The 23,495-nt window shown below is 35.9% G+C and overlaps 4 protein-coding genes across 7 annotated transcripts in view; 2 read left to right on the top strand and 2 right to left on the bottom strand.

Annotated features, from left to right (window-relative positions):
- The first annotated feature begins 1,392 nt into the window (after positions 1 to 1,392).
- On the top strand, positions 1,393 to 20,624 carry LOC125255028 (lysosomal acid phosphatase-like). Of its 4 annotated transcripts, none has more exons than XM_048169924.1 (13): positions 1,393 to 1,584; positions 1,688 to 1,777; positions 3,838 to 3,933; positions 5,425 to 5,511; positions 5,613 to 5,765; positions 5,934 to 6,032; positions 6,133 to 6,222; positions 7,460 to 7,592; positions 7,734 to 7,822; positions 7,908 to 8,014; positions 8,091 to 8,272; positions 9,101 to 9,212; positions 20,486 to 20,624. In XM_048169924.1, the coding sequence occupies exons 1-12, from the start codon at positions 1,396 to 1,398 to the stop codon at positions 9,208 to 9,210; spliced, it is 1,425 nt and encodes a 474-aa protein (XP_048025881.1). In that variant the 5' UTR covers positions 1,393 to 1,395; the 3' UTR covers positions 9,211 to 9,212; positions 20,486 to 20,624. The 4 variants fall into 4 exon arrangements, with proteins under 4 accessions (XP_048025881.1, XP_048025882.1, XP_048025880.1 ...); XM_048169925.1 differs by lacking the exon at positions 20,486 to 20,624 and adding an exon at positions 18,450 to 18,745; XM_048169923.1 differs by lacking the exon at positions 20,486 to 20,624 and having other exon boundaries at positions 1,394 to 1,584; positions 9,101 to 9,223.
- mmp21 (matrix metallopeptidase 21) lies at positions 14,287 to 19,672 on the bottom strand. The gene is made up of 7 exons (XM_048169931.1): positions 19,512 to 19,672; positions 18,732 to 19,374; positions 18,488 to 18,627; positions 17,226 to 17,367; positions 16,731 to 16,988; positions 15,003 to 15,175; positions 14,287 to 14,899 (listed from the first exon to the last, which is right to left on the bottom strand). The coding sequence occupies exons 1-7, from the start codon at positions 19,653 to 19,655 to the stop codon at positions 14,591 to 14,593; spliced, it is 1,809 nt and encodes a 602-aa protein (XP_048025888.1). The 5' UTR covers positions 19,656 to 19,672; the 3' UTR covers positions 14,287 to 14,590.
- uros (uroporphyrinogen III synthase) overlaps positions 20,155 to 23,495 on the bottom strand; it is a 6,631-nt gene continuing 3,290 nt past the window's right edge. The window contains exons 5-10 of the mRNA XM_048169929.1: positions 23,366 to 23,437; positions 22,911 to 22,985; positions 22,749 to 22,832; positions 22,394 to 22,479; positions 20,768 to 20,866; positions 20,155 to 20,657 (exon numbers count right to left, since the gene is read on the bottom strand). Coding sequence (XP_048025886.1) covers positions 20,526 to 20,657; positions 20,768 to 20,866; positions 22,394 to 22,479; positions 22,749 to 22,832; positions 22,911 to 22,985; positions 23,366 to 23,437 — 548 coding nt within the window. The 3' untranslated portion in view covers positions 20,155 to 20,525. The remainder of the gene's footprint in view (positions 20,658 to 20,767; positions 20,867 to 22,393; positions 22,480 to 22,748; positions 22,833 to 22,910; positions 22,986 to 23,365; positions 23,438 to 23,495) is intronic.
- The window catches only part of zgc:92749 (Elongation of very long chain fatty acids protein 6-like), a 14,152-nt gene continuing 13,630 nt past the window's right edge, over positions 22,974 to 23,495 (top strand). The window contains exon 1 of the mRNA XM_048169928.1: positions 22,974 to 23,171. The gene's annotated coding sequence lies outside the window, so the exon portion shown is untranslated. The remainder of the gene's footprint in view (positions 23,172 to 23,495) is intronic.

The raw sequence follows: 23,495 nt of genomic DNA, 5'->3' as shown, positions 1-23,495 counted from the left end.
CATGAAATCCTTGAGTCTCTGCACGGAGCTGCTATTTTCAGTGCCCTCAACCTCAAAAGTGGGTATTGGCAAGTTGAGATGGAGTCAGAGATTACCCCCAAAACTGCTTTCACTACATCATCAGGATATATGAATTACTTTGTTTACCTTTCGGCCTCAAAAATGCCGCAACCACATTCCAGCAACTTGACATGAGGGGTACGAGTTGTTTTGTATACATCAGCGATGTTTTAGTTTACTCCAAGTCTGAGGAAGAACATCTAGCCCACCTAAGAGAAGTCTTCCAGTGTCTGAATTGAGCAGGTCTCACCCTAAAACACCAAAAGTGCAACCTGATGCAGAAATCTTTGAAGCTTTTATGATATGTAATCTGACCCTGCTAAAGTTGAAGCTGTAGCCACATTTCCTGTCCCCAAGTCTCTGAAAGAAGTACAACGTTTCTTAGGTCTAGTAGGATGCTACCACAGATTCATCCCTCAATTTTCAGAGAAAGCTGCCTTGAAATGGAAAGGAGCTACCTGGACTTGTACGGAGGAATATCAGAGTTCTTTTGAGTTGATCAAACATGAATTAACCAATGCCTCAGTTTTAATCACCCAGGATTTGTTAAAGCCTTTTAGAGTCCAGACTGATGCTAGTGACATTGATTTGGGAGCAGTCCTGACCCAAAATATAGACGGTGTGGAACATGTCATTGCCTACTCCTCACATCTATTACAGGGAGATGAGAAATGGTCTTTCTCAGTTTCGGAGAAAGAGTGCTGCGTGGTGATATAGCCAGTCGAGACCTTTCAGGGTGCTCTAACATGGATATTCAACCATTCAAAACCATCTTCACGTCTGATCCATTGGTCCATTCGCCTGCAAGAGTTTGAGTTTGTGTATGCTTTTGTGAAGTTTATTGTTTGGGAATAAAACGAACTTTGGAGTTTGTTTGGGTGCAGTATTGCAACTGCCCAAGGACTTTATTCAATGAACTCCAGGCCTACATCAACAAGGACATCTATTCGATTTCATCATTTCATCGATCCTACCATCAACAGATAAGACTGCTCATTCTATTGACTGCTTTTTTTGCCATTTGTTTATTCATGCATTCACAATCCAACATTGAATACAATATCCAGTAAGGTATGCTGCAAAACTGGTTTCCTCTCATTTTCCTGTTGCAGGACTGGTTTAAAATTGCAGAGACTGTTAAGAAAGAAAGAAAGAAAGACAATACACCTTCAAATACACCTTAATTAAGACTGGTCTTGGATGCCAGATTAAACATGACCCACATTTGCAGTTTACAGCCCACAATTTTTGTTTGCAATTTGGTCTGAAGTCCTTCTCTGTTCCAAGAAGGCCAATCACATTACAAGTTTTTAAAGCTGCAGAGTGCATTGACCAATGGGAGCACTCTTTTACTTGGAAAACCTTGCAGCTCTTCTTGTTGTGTTTGCGAGATCAGACAACAATCATTCAATGAGGTTACTGTACTCTATCTCCGCAAGTATGGATTCCTGTTTTCTGATCACCGTGTTTGTCTTCGCTTTTAGTCTTTCCAATGGAGAGAGGACGCTCAAGTTTGTCACTGTGGTGAGTATTATACTGCCAGAGACTAGTGTGTGCTAAGTAAATGTAGGCTACAGCTGGTTTGACAAAACTGTTCGTTTTAACTCAACTCTACACAATACAACAGGGAAACGGCACTCTGGAAGGCAAGCTACAGTTTGAATGTCACTCGAAGCTTCTTTTGAGCATGCAGCCTCTCCTCAGTAACGAGCAGCAGGTGTGAGCAATCACCTCTCTCTCTTCCGCACCTATTAGAGCAGCAGAGAACATGCAGAGAGACAGAGAGAAGAAGAAAAACACCAGCACACATCTAACAGAATATACACTACAAAATAACATCTACAGTACTTGCAGCTTGAACGGGAGAGTGAAACAAGGAGCAGAAAGTACAGGAGCACTATTTAAAAGACCTTTGGCAGCGTTAAAAGCAGACTTGCATTGAGAGGACCAAAAAACATTCTTGGCAATACAAAGTTGGTCAGTCAAAGGAGTGACCACTGTAGCGAAATTCTTGCAGAAGCTCCGATACTATCTTGGCATTCCAAGAAAACGCTGCAACTCTCTCTTATTACGAGGTGGAGGAAAGTCCAAGATAGCTGCTACCTTTGCTTCCACCGGTTTTACTTGACCCTGACCTACCTTTTTACCTAAATAGGTAACAACTGGTTCGGCAAACTCACATTTAAGCAGGTTGAGGGTTAGTGAAGCTTTGGCTAATGCATTGAAAGCTTTATCAAGGCCACTTAGATGCTCTTCCTAAATGTGTGAGAGTAAACTACTACATCATCTAAGTAGGCTTCAAAGTTGGGGATTCCTGACAACACTTGTTGCATCAGCCTTTGGAATGTTGCCGGAGCATTGCACTTCCCGAGGGCCATAACCGAGTACTGCAACAGGTTATCAGGTGTCACAAAGACAAGCACGGGTAATGGTACTTGCCAATAACCTTTCAGTAGGTCAAGCTTCGTAACAAACTGTGTACTACAGATTCGGTCTACTCAATCCTCTATTCTGGGCAGAGGAAAGGAATCTGGCTTTGTCACGCTATTTACCGATAGTCTGTGCAGAAACGAAAGTCTGTCAAGTCTTGTTTAGGCACTAATAAACAAGGAAGAACTCCAAGGAGCTCCTATGGCTAGGTGTAGAAAGATCATGATTTTTTAGGCTGTTTGATCAGGCTCACATGACGTCATGTTTGATCATAGAGGTTCTGCCGGGAACATCAGCTAGACATTTGGTGAGAAACTCTTTAACTCTTTCAAAACCTGAGCAAACAGCTTTGAGCTGAAGTTGGAGCCCTGGTCAGTCCATAGTCCAAACATCGAACAGAACAGAACTTGATGATCTCTTTGACTATGACATTAGCTTTCAGAGAATGCAAGGAAACAGCTTTCAAGAGAATCGTCTGGCAGCCCACATCAGAGTTAAAATATACTGATGCCCTGATTTTGACTTGGGCAAGGGTCCAACACAATCCAAAATCAAGCATTCAAACGGCTCACTTATCACTGGTATGGGATGAAGAGGAGCAGAAGGGAAGCTGGTTAGGCTTATCTTAAATTTGACATTCACTGCAAGCTCGACAGTACACTGTTCCTCAGTCCAGGCCAGAATAAATACTTTAAGATGTGTTTATACATTTTAGTGATGCTAAGGTGACCAGACAGGGGGTGCTCATGTGCCAACTTCAGGACCTGAGTGCGGTAAGCAAAAGGCAGAACAAGTTGATGTACCACTAACACATTCCCATTCACTTGCGCTTGCCAACGTCTCATGAGTATGCCACCCCAATAAGTAACTGGAACACCAGGGGCTTTATGCAACAATACTTTAACACAGCCTAGTTCAATCCCACAATCTAATACATCCACACCACATATCCTTTTGGCCATCCTAGTTTTGCAGCAATGCACTCAAATGCTAGGAAGTAAGCATCTACCTCAGCTTCTCGAAATGGAGGTAACAGTTTGACAATCTTCGCTACATCAATGTTGAAATTAACTGTGCTATTCTGCACCGGAACACTAGTGAAAACAGGTAAGGAAGGTCTGGAACGTGGATTTGGCAGATGCGTATGGCGTGCAGACTCTGCTTCTAGTTGTAAGCTTCGCAGTTTGATATCTCGCTGAGCCTTCACTTCAACAGCACTTCAATGAGCACGTGACAAGCTGGATTTTCTGATCTAACCGCAGTTGCACTGTGTAGTTTAATCCTCCTGAACATACACATACATAAATCCCCATTACTCAGTAAAGTATTTGACTTCCTCTCTGTCAGCTCTATCGTCATGGCGACAGATCTCCACTCGATACCTATCCAACCGATCCCTACAAGGAGAATGACTGGCCCCAGGGTTTTGGACAGCTCTCCCAGGTATGCAGACATGCACACACATACATTATTCTCTTTGTTTTAATCAGTTACATCGGATTTACTGTTTACATGGCAGAATTTGCAAGCAGAAAAACGGAATGGTTCTCTAGTGAGGAAACGGATCTGCTCATGCACAAGGTTAAAGACCATCTATGAGACAATCCTAGGGGTGTAACGATATATCAAAGTATGATATTTTGTGATGCAAAAATGTTACAATATGTATCGTAGAGCGATGGCGATACTTCTACGATATGACGGCAGTCTAATCTCATTGGTTGAGCTGCCGACGTGACCTACTCTGCAACATGGAGGTGGCAGTGAGAGAAGACGGGTTGTCACCACATATTAAGGGTGTGTCTCAATCAGCTCTCTAGTTCAGTAAGTGTTTCGCGCACACATCGAATCTTGCAAGCAGGTTTAAGAAGTTCTGGGGCCATTCACATTTTGTGTCTTTTCCGCGTGCAAGTCAGTTATTTCAAATGTAGCCACGCGGCAGGCGCGCTCATAATGGAAGCAACGCGGTCGCGACGCACATGCGGTGTGTTTTCCAGGCGCATCGAGATGAAAAATTCTCAACTTTTCAGAATGCCGCAAGCCTTGTGACAAGAACCAACCAATCAGCTTCGGCCTTTCCGTAACATCAAAATCTCAGCCGAACAGCTGATCATAGCTGTACAGGGTGGTTTTTATATCTTATCTCCATAAATATATTTAGTAGTAAAGATAATGCAAGGGCTAGAAATCAATTTATCCTTTGCTGAAACTTCCTATTCCTCTTGGAGAGCGCAGTTCATGGTTGCATAGCAAAGACCGACGCCATGGGAGCGCAAGCGCTTTGGAAAGAAGGAGAAGCGGTGTGGCCGCGCCTTCCATGTGAACGGTCCCTTATGATTCTTAATTCTAAGTTCATGTTAAATTTAACATATTTTTTCAGTAACAGACAGACCTATTCAGCTATTAATTTGAATACAGAAGGTTTTTATTAAACCTTGAAATATGATCTTGTATGTACAACAAGGAAAATTATTGTCATTTGTTAATGTTTTTTTAAATAAGTCTTATTTGAATTTCAGTTTCATTTTGTTCAAAATATCGTGATACGTACCGTATCGTGACCTGAGCGTATCGCTACACCCCTAGACAATCCAGATTCCACCAAAGCATTTTTATCTTTATGCACACAATAATAATCTTTTACATTGTAATCCTTTTATTTTTAATATTTGGCATGTTTGTGTGTAACAAGCAGAGTGTACACCCGTTGTGCACCCGCCTATTGGCACATATCACTAACGCGCTCTTTAAATAATATTGCAGCATTGACTTTAGACTGTTTTTATAGAAAACTGTTATGAGCACAGTCTGTGTACATTTTTAATAGGCACCAAACTACTGAATGTACTTTAAGGATGTTATTTCAGCCTTTCACTATAAGATTTCATAAGAGGGTGTTTATATTACTGTAACTCAATCTTCTCAATTTTCCAGGAGGGAAAGAAGCAGCAATATGAACTAGGTCAGTTTTTAAAGAAACGCTACAGAGGATTCCTGAGTGAGAACTATAACCGGAAAGAGGTCACTCTCTCTTTAAATTTGTTTAAACATATTCAATAAATGGATACATAAAGTTGTCAGACCTGCATTTTTAAATGGCATATTCCATCTTTGTGTTGCAGATATACATCAGAAGCGTAGATCTTGACCGGACATTGATGAGTGCAGAAGCTAACCTGGCTGCCATGTTCCCACCTAGCAGTTCTGAGGAGTTTATTCCTGGTTTGAAATGGCAGCCGATACCTGTTCACACTGTCCCAGAGGATAAAGATTTGGTAAGACATCACACTGAAGCTCTGTTCCCACTTTTTCTCTCCGCAATATTGCAGCACACTGAAACTTGGCCCTGGCCTCTCTTTAGTGTCGAGTTCATATTTGCACAGCAGCATCAGTAAATATCTCTAGATATATGAAATCTGTTTCCACGACCATTTTCTTTCCAGCTGCTCCATTTCCCGCTAAGAAACTGTCCACGTTACATACAGCTCATGAATGAGACTAAAAATTCAGACATTTTTCATAAAATGACTGTCACTTACAAGGTGAGTCCAACTTGCTTGTATGTTCCCTGTCTTGTAATGTAAATGTGCAATGAAAAACAAGTTACTACAATCATGGTTATGTCATTGTGTTTTTGTGCAGGCATTTATAGAAATGGTGAGAATAAAAACAGGAAAGAAGACAGTCTCTGTTGATTCTGTTTGGACTGTCTATGACACGTTGTTCTGTGAGGTGAGTTTCACCTGGCGTTCATGTGCACATTATTCATAACTTCATCTAGCATTAAGAGACTCTGCCAGTCAATCTTGCCTGCTAAGTATTTGAATGATATATTAAAGACAGTCAGAATTGCGAGATACAAAGTCGGAATTGCGAGATATAAAGTAGGATTTGCGAGATACAAAGTCGGAATTGCGAGATACAAAGTCAGAATTGCGAGATATAAAGTCGGAATTGTGAGTTACAAGGTTGAAATTGCGAGATACAAAGTTGGAATTGCGAGATACAAAGTCAGAATTGTGAGATACAAAGTCAGAATTGCGAGATACAAGGTTGGAATTGCGAGATACAAAGTCAGAATTGTGAGATACAAAGTCAGAATTGCGAGATATAAAGTCGGAATTGCGAGATACAAGGTTGAAATTGCGAGATACAAAGTTGGAATTGCGAGATACAAAGTCAGAATTGTGAGATACAAAGTCAGAATTGCGAGATACAAAGTCAGAATTGCGAGATACAAGGTTGGAATTGCGAGATACAAAGTCGGAATTGCGAGATACAAAGTCGTAATTGCGAGATACAAAGTCGGAATTGCGAGATACAAAGTCGGAATTGCGAGATACAAAGTCGGAATTGCGAGATACAAAGTCGGAATTGCGAGATACAAAGTCGGAAATTGCGAAATACAAAGTCGGAATTGCGAGATACAAAGTCAGAATTGCGAGATATAAAGTTGGAATTGTGAGTTTTCTGACTTTATAACATGCAATTGTAAGGTTGTATAAAAAAGTCAGAATTGTAAGATAAAAAGTCGCATTTGCCTCTCTTTTTTTTAATTTAGTGGCAGAAACATCCACATTATTTAATTTTTTCTCTAAATAATCACGTTTAACAATGGAATTCCTGGTGAAAATCTACATTAACCATGATTCTTCAAAGAAATCTCTACCAACCAGAGAATCGTGACAACAAAATCACACCAAAAGAACTCTTTAGTGCCCACCCATCCCCATGAAACACCTTCCCTGGATCCCAGTGTGCATACTATCCACCCTCTCCGCCCTAAATAGTACTGAATATTATTAATGTCACATACTATGTAGGATGGATAGTATGCATTTCTTGACTCAAGTTTCGTGATGTTGAGTTCTCTTTACACTTTACATAATTTTATGGCAGACTGATCTATAGATGCTCAGACAAACACCATGAATTGTGTCAGATCAGTTCTGTTATTCTCCTTCCACAGTCAAAGCATGGGAAGGTGCTACCAGACTGGGTGACTCCAGATGTGATGGAAACGCTGAAGGTGCTGAATGACTTTTCTTACCAGATTATGTTTGGAGTCTATGAGAGAAAGGAGAAGAGCAGACTTCAGGGAGGTGAGAGCTCATGCCTGGCCAGAGCTTCATATTTTTAATCAATCAATGTTGAACAGAGGGAGAAGCGGTGTGTAATTATAATTGAAGGGACACATCAATGTAAAGAAATGTGCAATACCTTTCTTACGCTCTCATTCGCAGGCCTGCTGTTAGATCAGATCATTAAGAATATCTCATCTGCAGCAGCTTCAGATAATGAACAAAAAACGAAGATGATAGTATACTCAGCTGTAAGTCACGTGTCGTGCTAAAACAGAAATGTGCTCTGTTGAGAGAAAGAAGTTCATGTAATGTTTTCTCATGTTTCCTTACTAGCATGACACAACAATTGTAGCTCTGCAGGAAGCCCTGGATGTCTTTAGTGGCCTGCAGCCACCGTATGCCTCGTGTCATCTGATTGAGCTTCACCAGGAAGAGAACGGGTAACATAACGTCCGCATTTTTCTAAACTTACGTTTCTTTGGTCAACCAAAATATTCCTTTTCTCGTCTCTTTCAGGATGTTTTCAGTGGAGATGTTTTATCGCAATGACAGCGCCGTTGAGCCGTACGCTGTGTCTTTACCTGGCTGTTCCCAGCGCTGCCCCCTACAGGACTTTGTGAAACGCACACGTGACGTCATACCACAAGACTGGAATAAAGAGTGTGAGATAAAGAAAGAAGCCACAGACACTAGTAAAGGTAAACACAATCATGTACACTAATATTATGTGTTTTATGTACACATAAACAGTAATTTATAAATATTTTAACTGCAGTTTGTAGTTCCATGCAACAAAAATATACATAAAATGGCCAACCACTATATTGCTAATATATATATATATATATATATATATATATATATATATATATATATATATATATATATATATATATATTTTTGATACGTTTTACATTTTTAAATATTTCTATAAAAATTTAAAGTGCATGCATTTACCCATAAATGTATTTAAGATTGTAAATGCTTTTGTAGGTTTAAACAAAATATTTTAAAGTTGAAAAATATATTTCTATAATGCCGTTTACAACATATTTTTAGTAGGGATGCACCGATACCACTTTTTCCAGTCTGATACTTTTACTTTTAGTACTACTGAGAACCGATACCTGTATTTTCATTGAATTTTTAATTTTTAAAAATATTGGGCAGAGAAACCAAAAGAATGTGAATCAAATTAGTTGGCTTAGCAAATAGATATTTGTGATTTTTAAGTGAACGTAAACAGAGAGGGATGCCGCTGTGAAAATATCCGCAGATGATTTAAAGGCATAGTTGTGTACTCTACAAAGTTGGACAGACTAAATGTCACACGCTTCAACTACAAAACATGCTGCTGTCCAGATTTTGCATGATGTAAACAAGCTTTTCAGAAAACTTTTGCACTTTGGCAAGAGAAACTCTGGCACTTGAGATAATGGGGTGTTTATCTGCACTTTATTCAGAAGGTGACAGAATATTGAACAACTTGCTAATTATTTGTGTAACTGATAATCATTCTCTTCTAGATGCTGTGAAGTGCATCACGTCCATCCGGCACATCTTTAGATCAACACTTGATGACTGTCTGAAAGGGAAGGACATCCACTTTAGTGTTTCTGCACACCCACTTTATTAAGAGTATGGGAGTACAAAAAATTACCTTCTCTAAAGAAGTGTTATTGTAATTCAGTTTAAAATTTTCTTTGTGATATACAGTACAGTCCAAAAGTTTGGAACCACTAAGATTTTTAATGTTTTTAAAAGAAGTTTCATCTGCTCACCAAGGCTACATTTATTTAATTAAAAATACAGTAAAAAACAGTAATATTGTGAAATATTATTACAATTTAAAACAGCTGTTTTCTATTTGAATATATAGTAAAGTGTAATTTATTCCTGTGATCAAAGCTGAATTTTCAGCATCATTACTCCAGTCTTCAGTGTCACATGATCCTTCAGAAATCATTCTAATATGCTGATCTGCTGCTCAAGAAACATTTAATGTGTACAATTGTACAAAATATTTGTGTACAATATTTTTTTTCAGGATTATTTGATGAATAGAAAGTTCAAAAGAACAGTGTTTATCTGAAATCTAATCTTTTGTAACATTATAAATGTCTTTACTGCCACTTTTGATTGATTTAATGCATCCTTGCTGAATAAAAGTATTCATTTCTTTAATTTCTTTTCAAAAAAAATAAAAATAAAAATTCTTACTGACCCCAAACTTTTGAACGGTAGTGTATAATGCTACAGAAGCTTTGTATTTCAGATAAATGCTGTTCTTTTGAACTTTCTATTCATCAAGGAATCCTGAAAAAAAAAGTACACAACTGTTTTCAACATTGAAAATAATCATAAATGTTTATTGAGCAGCAAATCAGCATATTAGAATGATTTCTGAAGGATCATGTGACACTGAAGACTGGAGTAATGATGCTGAAAATTCAGCTTTGCCATCACAGGAATAAATTACTTTGTCAAATATATTCAAATAGAAAACAGTTATTTTAAATTGTAATAATATTTCACAATATTACTGTTTTTTACTGTATTTTTAATTAAATAAATGCAGCCTTGGTGAGCAGACGAAACTTCTTTTAAAAACATTAAAAATCTTAGTGGTTCCGAACTTTTGGACTGTACTGTATATATATTTTTAGAAAGTATTGTTTATTTCTCATCTCCCCAGAAATGTATTTACACAAAAAGGGAAGATTGCAAACACTGTAAACAATGTAATTCTGCATAATGCTGTTTTTACTCAAACATACTTTAACTCACACACACACACACAATGATTTTTATACCGTACAAACTGTACACTATCTCTACCCCCAAACCTACCCATCACAGAAAACATTCTGCATTTTTACATTTTTAATAAAACATTGTTTAGTATGTTTTAAAGCTATTTTAAATATGAGCACTCATGAAATGAGTCAATCATTATTTGTTCATTCTTCTGAGATTGTCCCCATTGTAAAACCGAATGTTTAAAAATGTAGGAAATTCAACATTTGATAGAAAACACTTATTTAAAAATAAAAAAGACAATAATTACCACTTTAACCAGCAGGTGGCGGCAAAGTAGCATTTATTTGCGCGTATATCAGCCATTTCCTCTAATCATTTTTCACTTCGTTTTTGACTAAATATTAAACATTATAAAATAACAGGTTTAAAAATACATTTTGTCAATGTGAAGCATGAAATACTCACAAAATCTGATGAAAAACAATAACTTTTCTTGTGAAGTAAAGTAAAGTAAAGAACGCTCCGTTCATATAGCCCATACCCATGTCATTATACACATTTGTGTCCTCGTAAATAATGAAAATCCCCGGTCTCCATGGTTACAGATCACTGCTGGAATATGCAATTATTTCCTAATTAGTTTCATATCTGTATTTTCTCTCAAGGGTTTTATTTGTTCTGATAAACAGAGAATCAGCTGCAGATATAAATCATCAGTGAACTAATTTCTGGAAATCAATTAAATCAAATCAAGTATTATTCAATTTCTTGACACAGAACATCTGCAGAGAACGACCGATTGTCATGTGTGTGTATAAAGTGTCATGTGTGATAATGTGTGTGTGAACATCAGCTCAAACAGAGTTTGAAAGTTTCATTATTAGTGAAGAAATTAAACTGAAAGCCTGCAGACATTAGATATTAATATGAAGACTCATGTTTATTCCTCTCAACACACACTATATTTCATATTTCTGAACTCTAAATGTCAAAGATACAGTCTGAAATGACACACAACATAAAACAGCCACACATTTATTCTGAAAGAACATGTTCATAATAAATAAATTAAATAGAGAGTCATATTGCAGCAAACAGTGTAAATAAATACATGTTTTTGTCATTGCATGACATAAGGGTTGATTGACATTAATAAGCATCTGATTATAGAGGAACACAAAGAATTATTTAAATAATTTCAGTATTTTGTGCTCAACTGTATCATAACACACAGACAGTGAAAATGTTCTTCTACACGACGCTCTCAAATCTGCATCGGTTCATATTCAAATGCGCTGTGCAGGAAACATGCCGTTCTATCATTAATAATGCAAAAAGTCATAAATAAATAAATACATTTCTAAAATGAAAATAATACAAATAAAGCACTTGTTAATCTGCATGTCATTAACTGTGAACATGTGAATGTGTTGTGAAATTATTGGAATACAAAAAATTCAAAATGATGACATGAAATCCAAATTTATGATATTAAAGGGCATCATTATGAGAGAAAAAGTCAGAGTTATGACTTAAAAAGACTGTAACTATGACAGTCGAAACTGATTTAAAAATGACTTTATCTCAATTTCGACTTTTTATTCTCATATTCATTTAGTATATCATGATTTTTTTATTTTTTATAATTTTCAGAATTTTGGCTTTATCTCATAATTTGGACTTTTTATGTTTTATTTATATCTTTTTATCTCAAAATTATGAATAAGTATGTCTTATGTCATAATCTCAACTTTTTCTCAATTTCAACTTATCTTAATTATGAATTTTATGACTTGGTATGTCCATAATTATGACCTAACTGCATCATTTTGGCTCAATTTTTTATGCCAAAATTTGACTTTTTAATGTCATAATTATGAATTATTATGACTTATGTCATAATTTCGACTTTCTCAATTCTGACTTAGTATATCTTAATTATGACTTTTTATGTCATAAGTATCCCTCATAATTATAACTTAGTATGTCATATTTATGGCTTAGTGTCATAATTTCACTTTATCTCATATGTCACTTTATCTCAATTTCAACATCTTAATTATAATATTAATTTTTTCCTCATAATTTCAACTTTTTATGTCATAATTATGACTATCTCATAATATCGACTTGTATGTCATAAGTATGACTTTTTATCTCATAATTGACAGTGTGTCTTAATTATGTCATCATTTCACGTTTATCTCAATTTCAACTTGGTATGTCTTAATTATGACTTTTCCTCATAATTTTAACTTTTTATGTCATAATTATGGCTTAGTGTCATAATTTTGACTTTATCTCATAATTATGAATAAGTATGTCTTATGTCATAATTTTGACATGATCTCAATTTCAACTTGGAATGTCTTAATTATGACTTTTTTCCTCATAATTTCAACTTTTATGTCATAATTATGACTTAGTATGTCATAATCTTGACTATCTCATAATATCGACTTGTATGTCATAAGTATGACTTTTTATCTCATAATTGACAGTGTGTCTTAATTATGTCATCATTTCACGTTTTATCTCAATTTCAACTTGGTATGTCTTAATTATGACTTTTCCTCATAATTTTAACTTTTTATGTCATAATTATGGCTTAGTGTCATAATTTTGACTTTATCTCATAATTATGAATAAGTATGTCTTATGTCATAATTTTGACATGATCTCAATTTCAACTTGGAATGTCTTAATTATGACTTTTTTCCTCATAATTTCAACTTTTTATGTCATAATTATGACTTAGTATGTCATAATCTTGACTATCTCATAATATCGACTTGTATGTCATAAGTATGACTTTTTATCTCATAATTGACAGTGTGTCTTAATTATGTCATCATTTCACGTTTATCTCAATTTCAACTTGGTATGTCTTAATTATGACTTTTCCTCATAATTTTAACTTTTTATGTCATAATTATGGCTTAGTGTCATAATTTTGACTTTATCTCATAATTATGAATAAGTATGTCTTATGTCATAATTTTGACATGATCTCAATTTCAACTTGGAATGTCTTAATTATGACTTTTTTCCTCATAATTTCAACTTTTTATAATCTTGACTATCTCATAATATCGACTTGTATGTCATAAGTATGACTTTTTATCTCATAATTGACAGTGTGTCTTAATTATGTCATCATTTCACGTTTATCTCAATTTCAACTTGGTATGTCTTAATTATGACTTTTCCTCATAATTTTAACTTTTTATGTCATAATTATGGCTTAGTGTCATAATTTTGACTTTATCTCATAATTATGAATAAGTATGTCTTATGTCATAATTTTGACATGATCTCAATTTCAACTTGGAATGTCTTAATTATGACTTTTTTCCTCATAATTTCAACTTTTTATAATCTTGACTATCTCATAATATCGACTTGTATGTCATAAGTATGACTTTTTATCTCATAATTGACAGTGTGTCTTAATTATGTCATCATTTCACGTTTATCTCAATTTCAACTTGGTATGTCTTAATTATGACTTTTCCTCATAATTTTAACTTTTTATGTCATAATTATGGCTTAGTGTCATAATTTTGACTTTATCTCATAATTATGAATAAGTATGTCTTATGTCATAATTTTGACATGATCTCAATTTCAACTTGGAATGTCTTAATTATGACTTTTTTCCTCATAATTTCAACTTTTTATGTCATAATTATGACTTAGTATGTCATAATCTTGACTATCTCATAATATCGACTTGTATGTCATAAGTATGACTTTTTATCTCATAATTGACAGTGTGTCTTAATTATGTCATCATTTCACGTTTATCTCAATTTCAACTTGGTATGTCTTAATTATGACTTTTCCTCATAATTTTAACTTTTTATGTCATAATTATGGCTTAGTGTCATAATTTTGACTTTATCTCATAATTATGAATAAGTATGTCTTATGTCATAATTTTGACATGATCTCAATTTCAACTTGGAATGTCTTAATTATGACTTTTTTCCTCATAATTTCAACTTTTTATAATCTTGACTATCTCATAATATCGACTTGTATGTCATAAGTATGACTTTTTATCTCATAATTGACAGTGTGTCTTAATTATGTCATAATTTCAAGTTTATCTCAATTTCAACTTGGTATGTCTTAATTATGACTTTTTTTTCTCATAATTATGACTTAGTATGTCATAATTTCAGCATCATATGCGTTGAGAATGTTCTTCCACAGAGATCAGCTCGAGCGTGTGATCTGAAGGTTTGCGTGCGTCACCTGCGAGCGGTTCTCAGAGAGCTGCCGTGCACGTCACAGATGTCGAACCACTGCTCGTCCACGTTCCTGCGGGGCAGCAGGCCGTTCAGCGGCAGCGACGTGCTCCGTCTGCGATCTCTGCCGCTCACCACGCGCCAGTACCACGCGCCCTTCAGCAGGAACACCGTGTTGTGCGTGTACGAGAAGTACGCCGCGTCCAGGTTACCGACGGGGTGATTTCCGGGGACAACGGCGGGAAACACCTCAGAGAGGTTTTGTGGGGAAGAGGAAGCCAAGCGGTTCACGCGTACATCAAACCTGAACACCTGGAAGTCAATATTGCGCAATTACTATTGCTAATATAGTAATAACGGTGCTGTACTGGACTGACCAATCATCTTGCGTTGTCAAAACATTAGTGGCTGTTACCTGTGAGCCTTTAAAAAAGTAGATATGGGCGTCTCTCCTGTCGTAGTATGCAGTGTCCACTGGTCCAGACACTCCGGGAAAGCCTTCAGAGATCAGACGAGGATACGAGCGGCCGTCTGCGTCCTCAGAGAACACCTGATCATTCTCACTGTCATAACGCCAGTACTGCACACCTGCAACAACAAGAGATCCGTGCAGATATCTGTGTGCAACCCCTCCTGCCTGCTCTAAGCGGGACTCGAACCCGGGTCCCCTACATATGCAAACTGCAAAATACAAATATTACAAAAGTACACCGCTTACTGCTCACACATGAGAGTTGGATTTTAGAAACATGAGATGCAAATGAGCTTGTGCTATAATTTCTATATACAATGCATCTTTTTTTAGTCTTTCAGCTAAGATTGTTTTTAACCCTTGTGTGGTCTTCGTTTGGGACCACAGACCACAGTCTCCACAGACCTCATGCAACAAAATGTAATTTTGTAACAAAATATTATTATTATTATTTTTTAAACAAGTGCAATTTTTGTCTGTATATTAATGTTTTTACTCCACATTTATGCAGTTTTTTGAGGATTTATCATATTTTTAAAATGTATATAAATAAATATTTTGTTGAGTAGGTTTTTATACAAAAACAGCTTTTTATGTAAAATTCACTCACATTTCTAACTTTCATTCATGGGGATAACATGGATAATTTGACATGGTTTAGTGTGAGATTTTTGCCCATCTTTTGGAAAATGCAGTTTTAAAAGTAAAAAATGATCACTTTATCCAGCAGATGCTGCAGAGCTCCACTATTTGCTGTTTGACTGACTGAAAGACATCTTTACACAAGTGTTTTCAGCTGGATTCAGATCTAAATATTATCAAATCACAATTATGACAATAAAAGCTACTTTTTGTCAAAGTTTAGCATTTAAAAAAAAAAAAAAAAAAAAAAAAACGTTTTTCAATATTGTTACATTATGATGAGACCCCGCTTAGAAAATGGACAAAATTCATCCTCAAAATCAACATTTTTAAAAAACTTATTTTTTTAGTACAAAAAAGTGCTAAACTTTGACAAAAAGTAATTTTTATTGTCATAATTGTGATTTGATAATATTTAGACATGAATCCAGCTGAAAACACTTGTGTAAAGATGTCTTTCAGTCAGTCAAACAGCAAATAGTGGAGCTCTGCAGCATCTGCTGGATAAAGTGATCATTTTTTACTTTTAAAACTGCATTTTCCAAAAGATGGGCAAAAATCTCACACTAAACCATGTCAAATTATCCATGTTATCCCCATGAATGAAAGTTAGAAATGTGGGTCTTTTATAAAGTGAATTTTACATAAAAAGCTGTTTTTGTATAAAAACCTACTCAACAAAATATTTATTTATATACATTTTAAATATATGATAAATCCTCCAAAAACTGTACAAATATGAAGTAAAAACATTAATAAAGAGAGTAAAATTACATTTGTTTTTTAAAAAACAATTATTTTGTTACAAAAGTACATTTTGTTGCCTGGGGTCTGTGGAGACCCCAAAGACCCTGAGTGTGACTTTTTTTCTACACCAACATAAAAACAAAATATCACTCCAGTTTTCATGTTTCAAAGTTTCATGTCATTTGGACAAGGAGAATTTTTTTTTTATTTTAGAAAATGTCGTTTGAGGTCTAAAAAGACCCCAAAGACCTTATAAGGGTTAACTAAGAAGTAAATACATACCTTTAAAGAAGTACACAGCGTCTGTTTTGCGGTTCCACACGTGAACGTAAGCGTCCACCCCGCTGGAGGGCAGCCCGTGCCACCCCACCTGCACCGCCACCGGATCCCCGTAACGTGTTCTGTTGTTGCGGTTCTCGTACAGCCAGTACCAGCCGTCCCGCATGAAGTAGGTGTTGAAACGCACCACGACCTCACCGTACGGCGTCTGCTCCTTCCTGATCCAATCAAACACGGTACTGAAGCGACCTTTGCACACACCTGAGAGAGAATGTTTTAAAGTGATATTTCCATTTATGCTGGAAGAAAACTCGATTTCTCATGACATCCACCTCCCGATGAAATTTACAGTTATTGAACCAAACTGAAGTGACATCAGCTGAATAATGACATTAAAGTTTTCTGTATTGTAAAAAGCGCTACAGAAATAAAGCTGACTTGACAAATTCATCCCAGTGATCTCAGGTCAAGTATGACCGCAGCAGACGCAGCTCTCACCGTACAGGCTCTGAATGGACTTTCTGTCCATCCAGTCGATCTCGAAACCTCCGTCCTGAGGAAGGTAACTGGGCTGCATGATGGAGCCGGGCCGGTAGATGTGAGGAAGCCCTAAAACATGACCGATCTCATGAACCGCAACCTGAACGAGACACAAAAGCTTCAAAGATTAAATATTTATTGTGCACTTTAGATTAATTGAATAAATGTGTTTTCTCAAGTGTGCTGAAATCATTGATCTTGCGCTGCTCTGACTGACAGCTGCTGTGATTATAAAGAGAGAGCGGCGCTCGCTTTCTGTGTCATTCATTCACAAGAAAAGTTATTGTTTTTCAGGAGATTCTGTGAGTATTTCATACTTCACATTGACTAAATGTATTTTTGAACCTAGTTATTTTATAATGTTTAATATTTAGTTAAAAACGATTAGAGGAAATGGCTGATACATGCGCAAATAAATGCTACTTTGCCGCCACCTGCTGGTTAAAGTGGTAATTATTGCCTTTTTATTTTTAAATAAGTGTTTTCTATCAAATGTTGAATTTTCTACATTTTGAAACGTTTGGTTTTACAATGGGGACAATCTCAGAAGGATGAACAAGTAATGTTTGTGATCATCACATTAGAAATAACATTTTAAGTACTGGAAAATAATGCGTGTTTGTGTCTAATTACAGATAACAGCGTTTTTAAACGGTCCCAATAACTTCATCTTTATTGCAATCAATAAAACTGGTTTATTGGCAAATTAGGTAAATGTGATAACTGCATTAAAATATGAATACAACATTAAAAACGCCCGAGCTGGCTTAACCACAACCAGGAAGTAACCGTGCATATAGTCCATTCGGTTCCCAGAAATCCACATTTCACAGAGCGCGTGATGCTGAATTGAGCTCTTTCATGTCTTCTTACGCTTGAACAGACATATATTTAAACAAAATGATGTCAAAATGCCTGTCTTGCAAGTTTACTTACTCGTATACATAGTCAGTTATGTCCAGTTGAGAAAGAAAACGCATGTGTATCAGTATATTGGATCAGTGCATTAACTCTTAAAGTGACAGCAGCCTAATAAACCTGCTGATCTTTTTTTGTTTTAAATGTTAATCAAACTACAAAAGAAAAAGAAAAAAAACACTCACTGCTCTAGACTTTTGTAACTTTAATAAGGATAAATCCATGGTAAAAATTTTCTTAAGTCAGTGTCCGTTTGCATTTTAGGCCCTGCTTTTGTAGTTTAGTGCACGGTCTCGCATTACCTTCAGAAGACTGATCCCGTTGCCCATGTTTGGGACAGTGAAATGTTCATCGTCATCGAAATGAATGTCTCCGAGGAACCACGCGTGAGCAAACTCTCGGCCCGCGCCGTCAAACCGCTGAGAGCAGCCCAGATGTCGGCCTGTAGGGGGCAGGAGAGGCTTCCGTTACCAAATGAGAATCAACACATTTTTTTGTTACCTATAAATGAACCTGCATAAGTTCTTAACAGTCTTCAGAACCGACCTGTCCCAAAGCCCAGTCTGATGTCAATGTCTTCCAGAGGAGAGTGAACGTCCTCCACAAACTGCAGCGGAGACACTTCACTCCACATGCGGAAGGCCAGTCTGAAGATATACTTCTGCTCATCGATGGACAGCTGACTGCTGTAACCTTCCCCCATCAGACGCCACTTCAGAAGGCTCTTCGAGAAGGCCATGTGTCCCGTCCACTCGCTGGCGTCTCTTTTCCTTCTGCTCTTCAGAAGCACTGCCAGGTGGCGCTTCTTCCGCTCGTGAGGTTGAGTATTATCGGATATCTGAGTTTCAGTGGCATTCACAGCATCACTGTGATTGTGTGTCGAGGTGCTGTTGGATTGTTTGGTAGAATCCAGTTCCTCATCCTGGTCCGGGACGCCACATCTGGGTTTATTCATGGCTGCTTTGGTGGCGTCATCAAACACACCTGTGACGGGAAGACCAGACACCCGCTGGAAGTCCTTCAGCGCCGTGATGAACTGGAGATCAGCGCTGCTGGACCTGGATGTGGATCCGCCCTCCTGCAGGTCCAGAGCGAGGTCCAGAACGTCCGTCTCACCCGAAGCTTCTGCTGAGATCTGAGGCTCATCGCCGTCTCCTGCTTTAATGAACCCGTACTTCGACAGAAACCGCTGAAATAATACAGAAAGAGATCAATATGTTTGTCAATAAAATCATTACTTAATCAACTACAGATAGATAGATAGATAGATAGATAGATAGATAGATAGATAGATAGATAGATAGATAGATAGATAGATAGATGAACCTCTGCAGTGTCAGTGTCAGTGATGAGTTCAGCCTGATGGATGTCGTTCATGACATCTGAATGATCTCTGCTGTGGAAGATTTTCTCTGCACTGATGAAGATGAAGGTCTGGAGGATGAAGATCAGCCGGATCTCGACCAGCATCGTTAAAGTTCCGCTGCGCGTGTGTCCGGCACTGAGACTTATGAGCGCGCTTGAACTCGACAGGCTTTATACTGGCGCGCGCGGAGTGGGCGTGTCTCTTATAAACTACCTCACGCGCTCGCGCCTCAGTGTGAAACAGCAGCGGGATTATTTCACCGACACGCGACTCACACCTGAGCGCGCGCGTCACTCACCTGCGCTCATTTATAGACTAACACTCATGTGCGTTATTTAAATAGTAAAACACTTCATTATATTACATTTTTAAACATAAATAAACACTTTAAAATATAATTATATAATTTAAATAAAATTAAAATAATTATACATGTAATGCAAAATGTTTAAAGTTATTTATAATTCTGCCATCAACATTGAGGACAATATGCACTTTAATATAATTATATTATTTAAAGAAAATTAAGATATTTATACATGTACATTTCTGCCCGTCAACATTAAGAATATATGTAAAATAAATAAATAATAATAATAATAATAAATGTAACCTTTTTAATTTATTTAAACATTATTTGAGAATACACACAATTGATTTTGATACTGCACTGTATAAAGCATCTTCCATCAAAGTAATGCACATAAAAAAGTACTTTATTTTTTAGAGCACAAAAAAAATATCACACTGAAACTTGCATTCAACATAAAACATCAAGATCAGGAGATTCCGTGTAAATCACAAAATAAACGATAATGATTATTTTGATGCATGAAACATACAGCCACAGACATGATCTTCCTACAGATACAGACATCTGTATATAAGAGATATTAAAAGTTCATTTAAATCATTATTTATATCTAAAATCTAGATATAATGGCTCGGCTCTGGCTGCCCTGAAGGACGGAGGGTCAGGGGTCAGGGGTCAGGGCCCGTGTGATGGCAGCGGCGAGGTGTTTGGCCGTGGGTTTCTCAGCGCAGCATGTGACCGTCAGTCCGTGAGACCGCAGCGCGTCTGCCGTCGTGGGTCCAATCGCTGCAAACTGAAGAACACAGTTCTGATATATTCTCTGAAATCCTGAGAGTGTGTGTGTGTGTGTGTGTGTGTGTGTGTGTGTGTGTGTGTGTGTGTGTGTGTGTGTGTGTGTTGCACCTTTATCTGCTCCATCTGAGATCCTGAGAGTCTCTTCACCAAGTCCAAACAGTACGTCACTCCTGACGGGCTGAAGAATGCAACACTAGCAGGGACGCCCTGAACACACACACACACACACACACACACACACACACAGGTGAGTAAGAACACTGTCATGAGGAAAAGACTGATATCTGACTCTCATGACACCTGTGCTCATTTTTTTCAATGATCTGCATTTTTTACATCATAAAACACTTCATTATATTACATTTTTAAATATATTACATAAATAAATAAGCTGAATATGACTTGTAATTAAATATGCATAATATGCATAATTATAAATGCAATTAAAATATCATATTTTAATTGATTTAGGACACTGGAATAAAATGACATTATTTAAATAAAATTAAAATAATTATAAATGTAATTAAAAATATAATATTTTAATTGATTCAGGACACTGGAATAAAATTACATTATTTAAATAAAATTAAAATAATTATAAATGTAAATAAAAATATAATATTTTAATAGATTCAGGGCGCTGGAATAAAATTACATTATTTAAATAAAATTAAAATAATTATAAATGTAATTAAAAATATAATATTTTAATAGTTTCTGGGCACTGGAATAAAATTGCATTATTTAAATAAAATTAAAATAATTATAAATGTAATTAAAAATATAATATTTGAATTGATTCAGGGCACTGGAATAAAATTACATTATTTAAAATAATTATAAATGCAATTAAAAATATAATATTTTAGTTGGTTCAGGGCACTGGAATAAAATTACATTATTTAAATAAAATTAAAATAATTATAAATGTAATTAAAAATATAATATTTGAATTGATTCAGGGCACTGGAATAAAATTACATTATTTAAATAAAATTAAAATAATTATAAATGTAATTAAAAATATAATATTTTAATAGTTTCTGGGCACTGGAATAAAATTGCATTATTTAAATAAAATTAAAATAATTATAAATGCAATTAAAAATATAATATTTGAATTGATTCAGGGCACTGGAATAAAATTACATTATTTAAAATAATTATAAATGCAATTAAAAATAATATTTTAATAGATTCAGGGCACTGGAATAAAATTACATTATTTAAATAAAATTAAAATAATTATAAATGTAATTAAAAATATAATATTTGAATTGATTCAGGGCACTGGAATAAAATTACATTATTTAAAATAATTATAAATGCAATTAAAAATATAATATTTAATTGGTTCAGGGCACTGGAATAAAATTACATTATTTAAATAAAATTAAAATAATTATAAATGTAATTAAAAATAGAATATTTGAATTGATTCAGGGCACTGGAATAAAATTACATTATTTAAAATAATTATAAATGCAATTAAAAATATAATATTTTAGTTGGTTCAGGGCACTGGAATAAAATTACATTATTTAAATAAAATTAAAATAATTATAAATGTAATTAAAAATGTAACATTTTAAAGTTATTTATACTTCTGCCCATCAACATTGAGAATATACACTTGAATATAATTATATTTAAATAATTATAAATGTAATTAAATATTTTAAAGGTAAAATTATATTGAATACACTGGAATATAATATCTCTGCCAAACACCTGCCGAGTGAAATAATCCGTGATGTTCTTCTGCAGATCAGGATGTTCAGATGTTTGATAGACAGTCAGAGTCTCCAGAGGAACGCCTGACAGAGAAACAGAGAGATGAATACACTCTTTTTCACACACATTCACCTCATTTAAAGCTGTTAAATGTGCAAAATACTCCATAATCATAACAAACACATCAAGAAACATCAAAATGCAAACAGAAAGCTTCTGTTTCTTTATGTAAAATATAATTTCATTCTTTCCTCTTTGAGGTGACCACGACAAAATGCATAAGAATACCAATGCATTTTGCATTTTGTCACGTCTGTAAATGTTTTTAAGTGTTTGAATGAAATCATCTCACGGTTCTTTCTCAGCGCGGTGGGCAGAACTTCACGTTTGATGGAGCCGCAGGGAAAGAAAAGCGGCAGAATCTCTCGATTCTCTCCTGCGTTTAACAAAACTCAACATTAACAGACACTCACATATACAGCAAACCCTGAGGATGTGTGTGAAAGTGTCGTACTCTGAAGGATGAGCAGAGAGAGCGAGTCTGCGGTTCCCGTCTCTTCACCCAGCGGACGCAGGCCCAAATCCTCAACTAAACATTTCAACACAACACATCAATTAAAAAAGTGTAAATCTGATATTGCATTTATGATTCTCATTGCATTATAGCCTGTTTTTAGGTCAACAAGCAAACACAGAGAGGAAGGTCGTTGACGTCTGTCCGTGATGACGCACAGCTGGAGTTCAGCGTGTCACAGGTGTGAGCAGATTTACTCAGGTGAGAGAAACAAAAGACCTCCTGCAGGACGCAGGTGTCCGACAAACACACTTCCTTCATTAACAGCCGGGTTTATAAAACACTAATCAGGGACGTGTGAATCCTGCCGACGTGTGACGGGACACCTGCGGATGTGCTGCTCTACAGTAATGTTTGATCATTTCCTGAAGTGTGTTCAGCTGAAGCGTTCATACCTAAAGATGCTGTCGCTTTTCCAACCACGTAAACTGACTTTGCATTCCATTTGTCTTTCACTGCGCCCCATTCTGCAGGAGGAAAACATAAGATACGTTACATTAGTTAACAAGAACAATCCTTCGACAG

The sequence above is a fragment of the Megalobrama amblycephala genome, linkage group LG20 (assembly GCF_018812025.1).
Source record: "Megalobrama amblycephala isolate DHTTF-2021 linkage group LG20, ASM1881202v1, whole genome shotgun sequence".
Classification (NCBI taxonomy): Eukaryota; Metazoa; Chordata; class Actinopteri; order Cypriniformes; family Xenocyprididae; genus Megalobrama; species Megalobrama amblycephala.
Note: the sequence above shows the minus strand (reverse complement) of the source record. Positions and strands in the feature narration are given on the sequence as shown.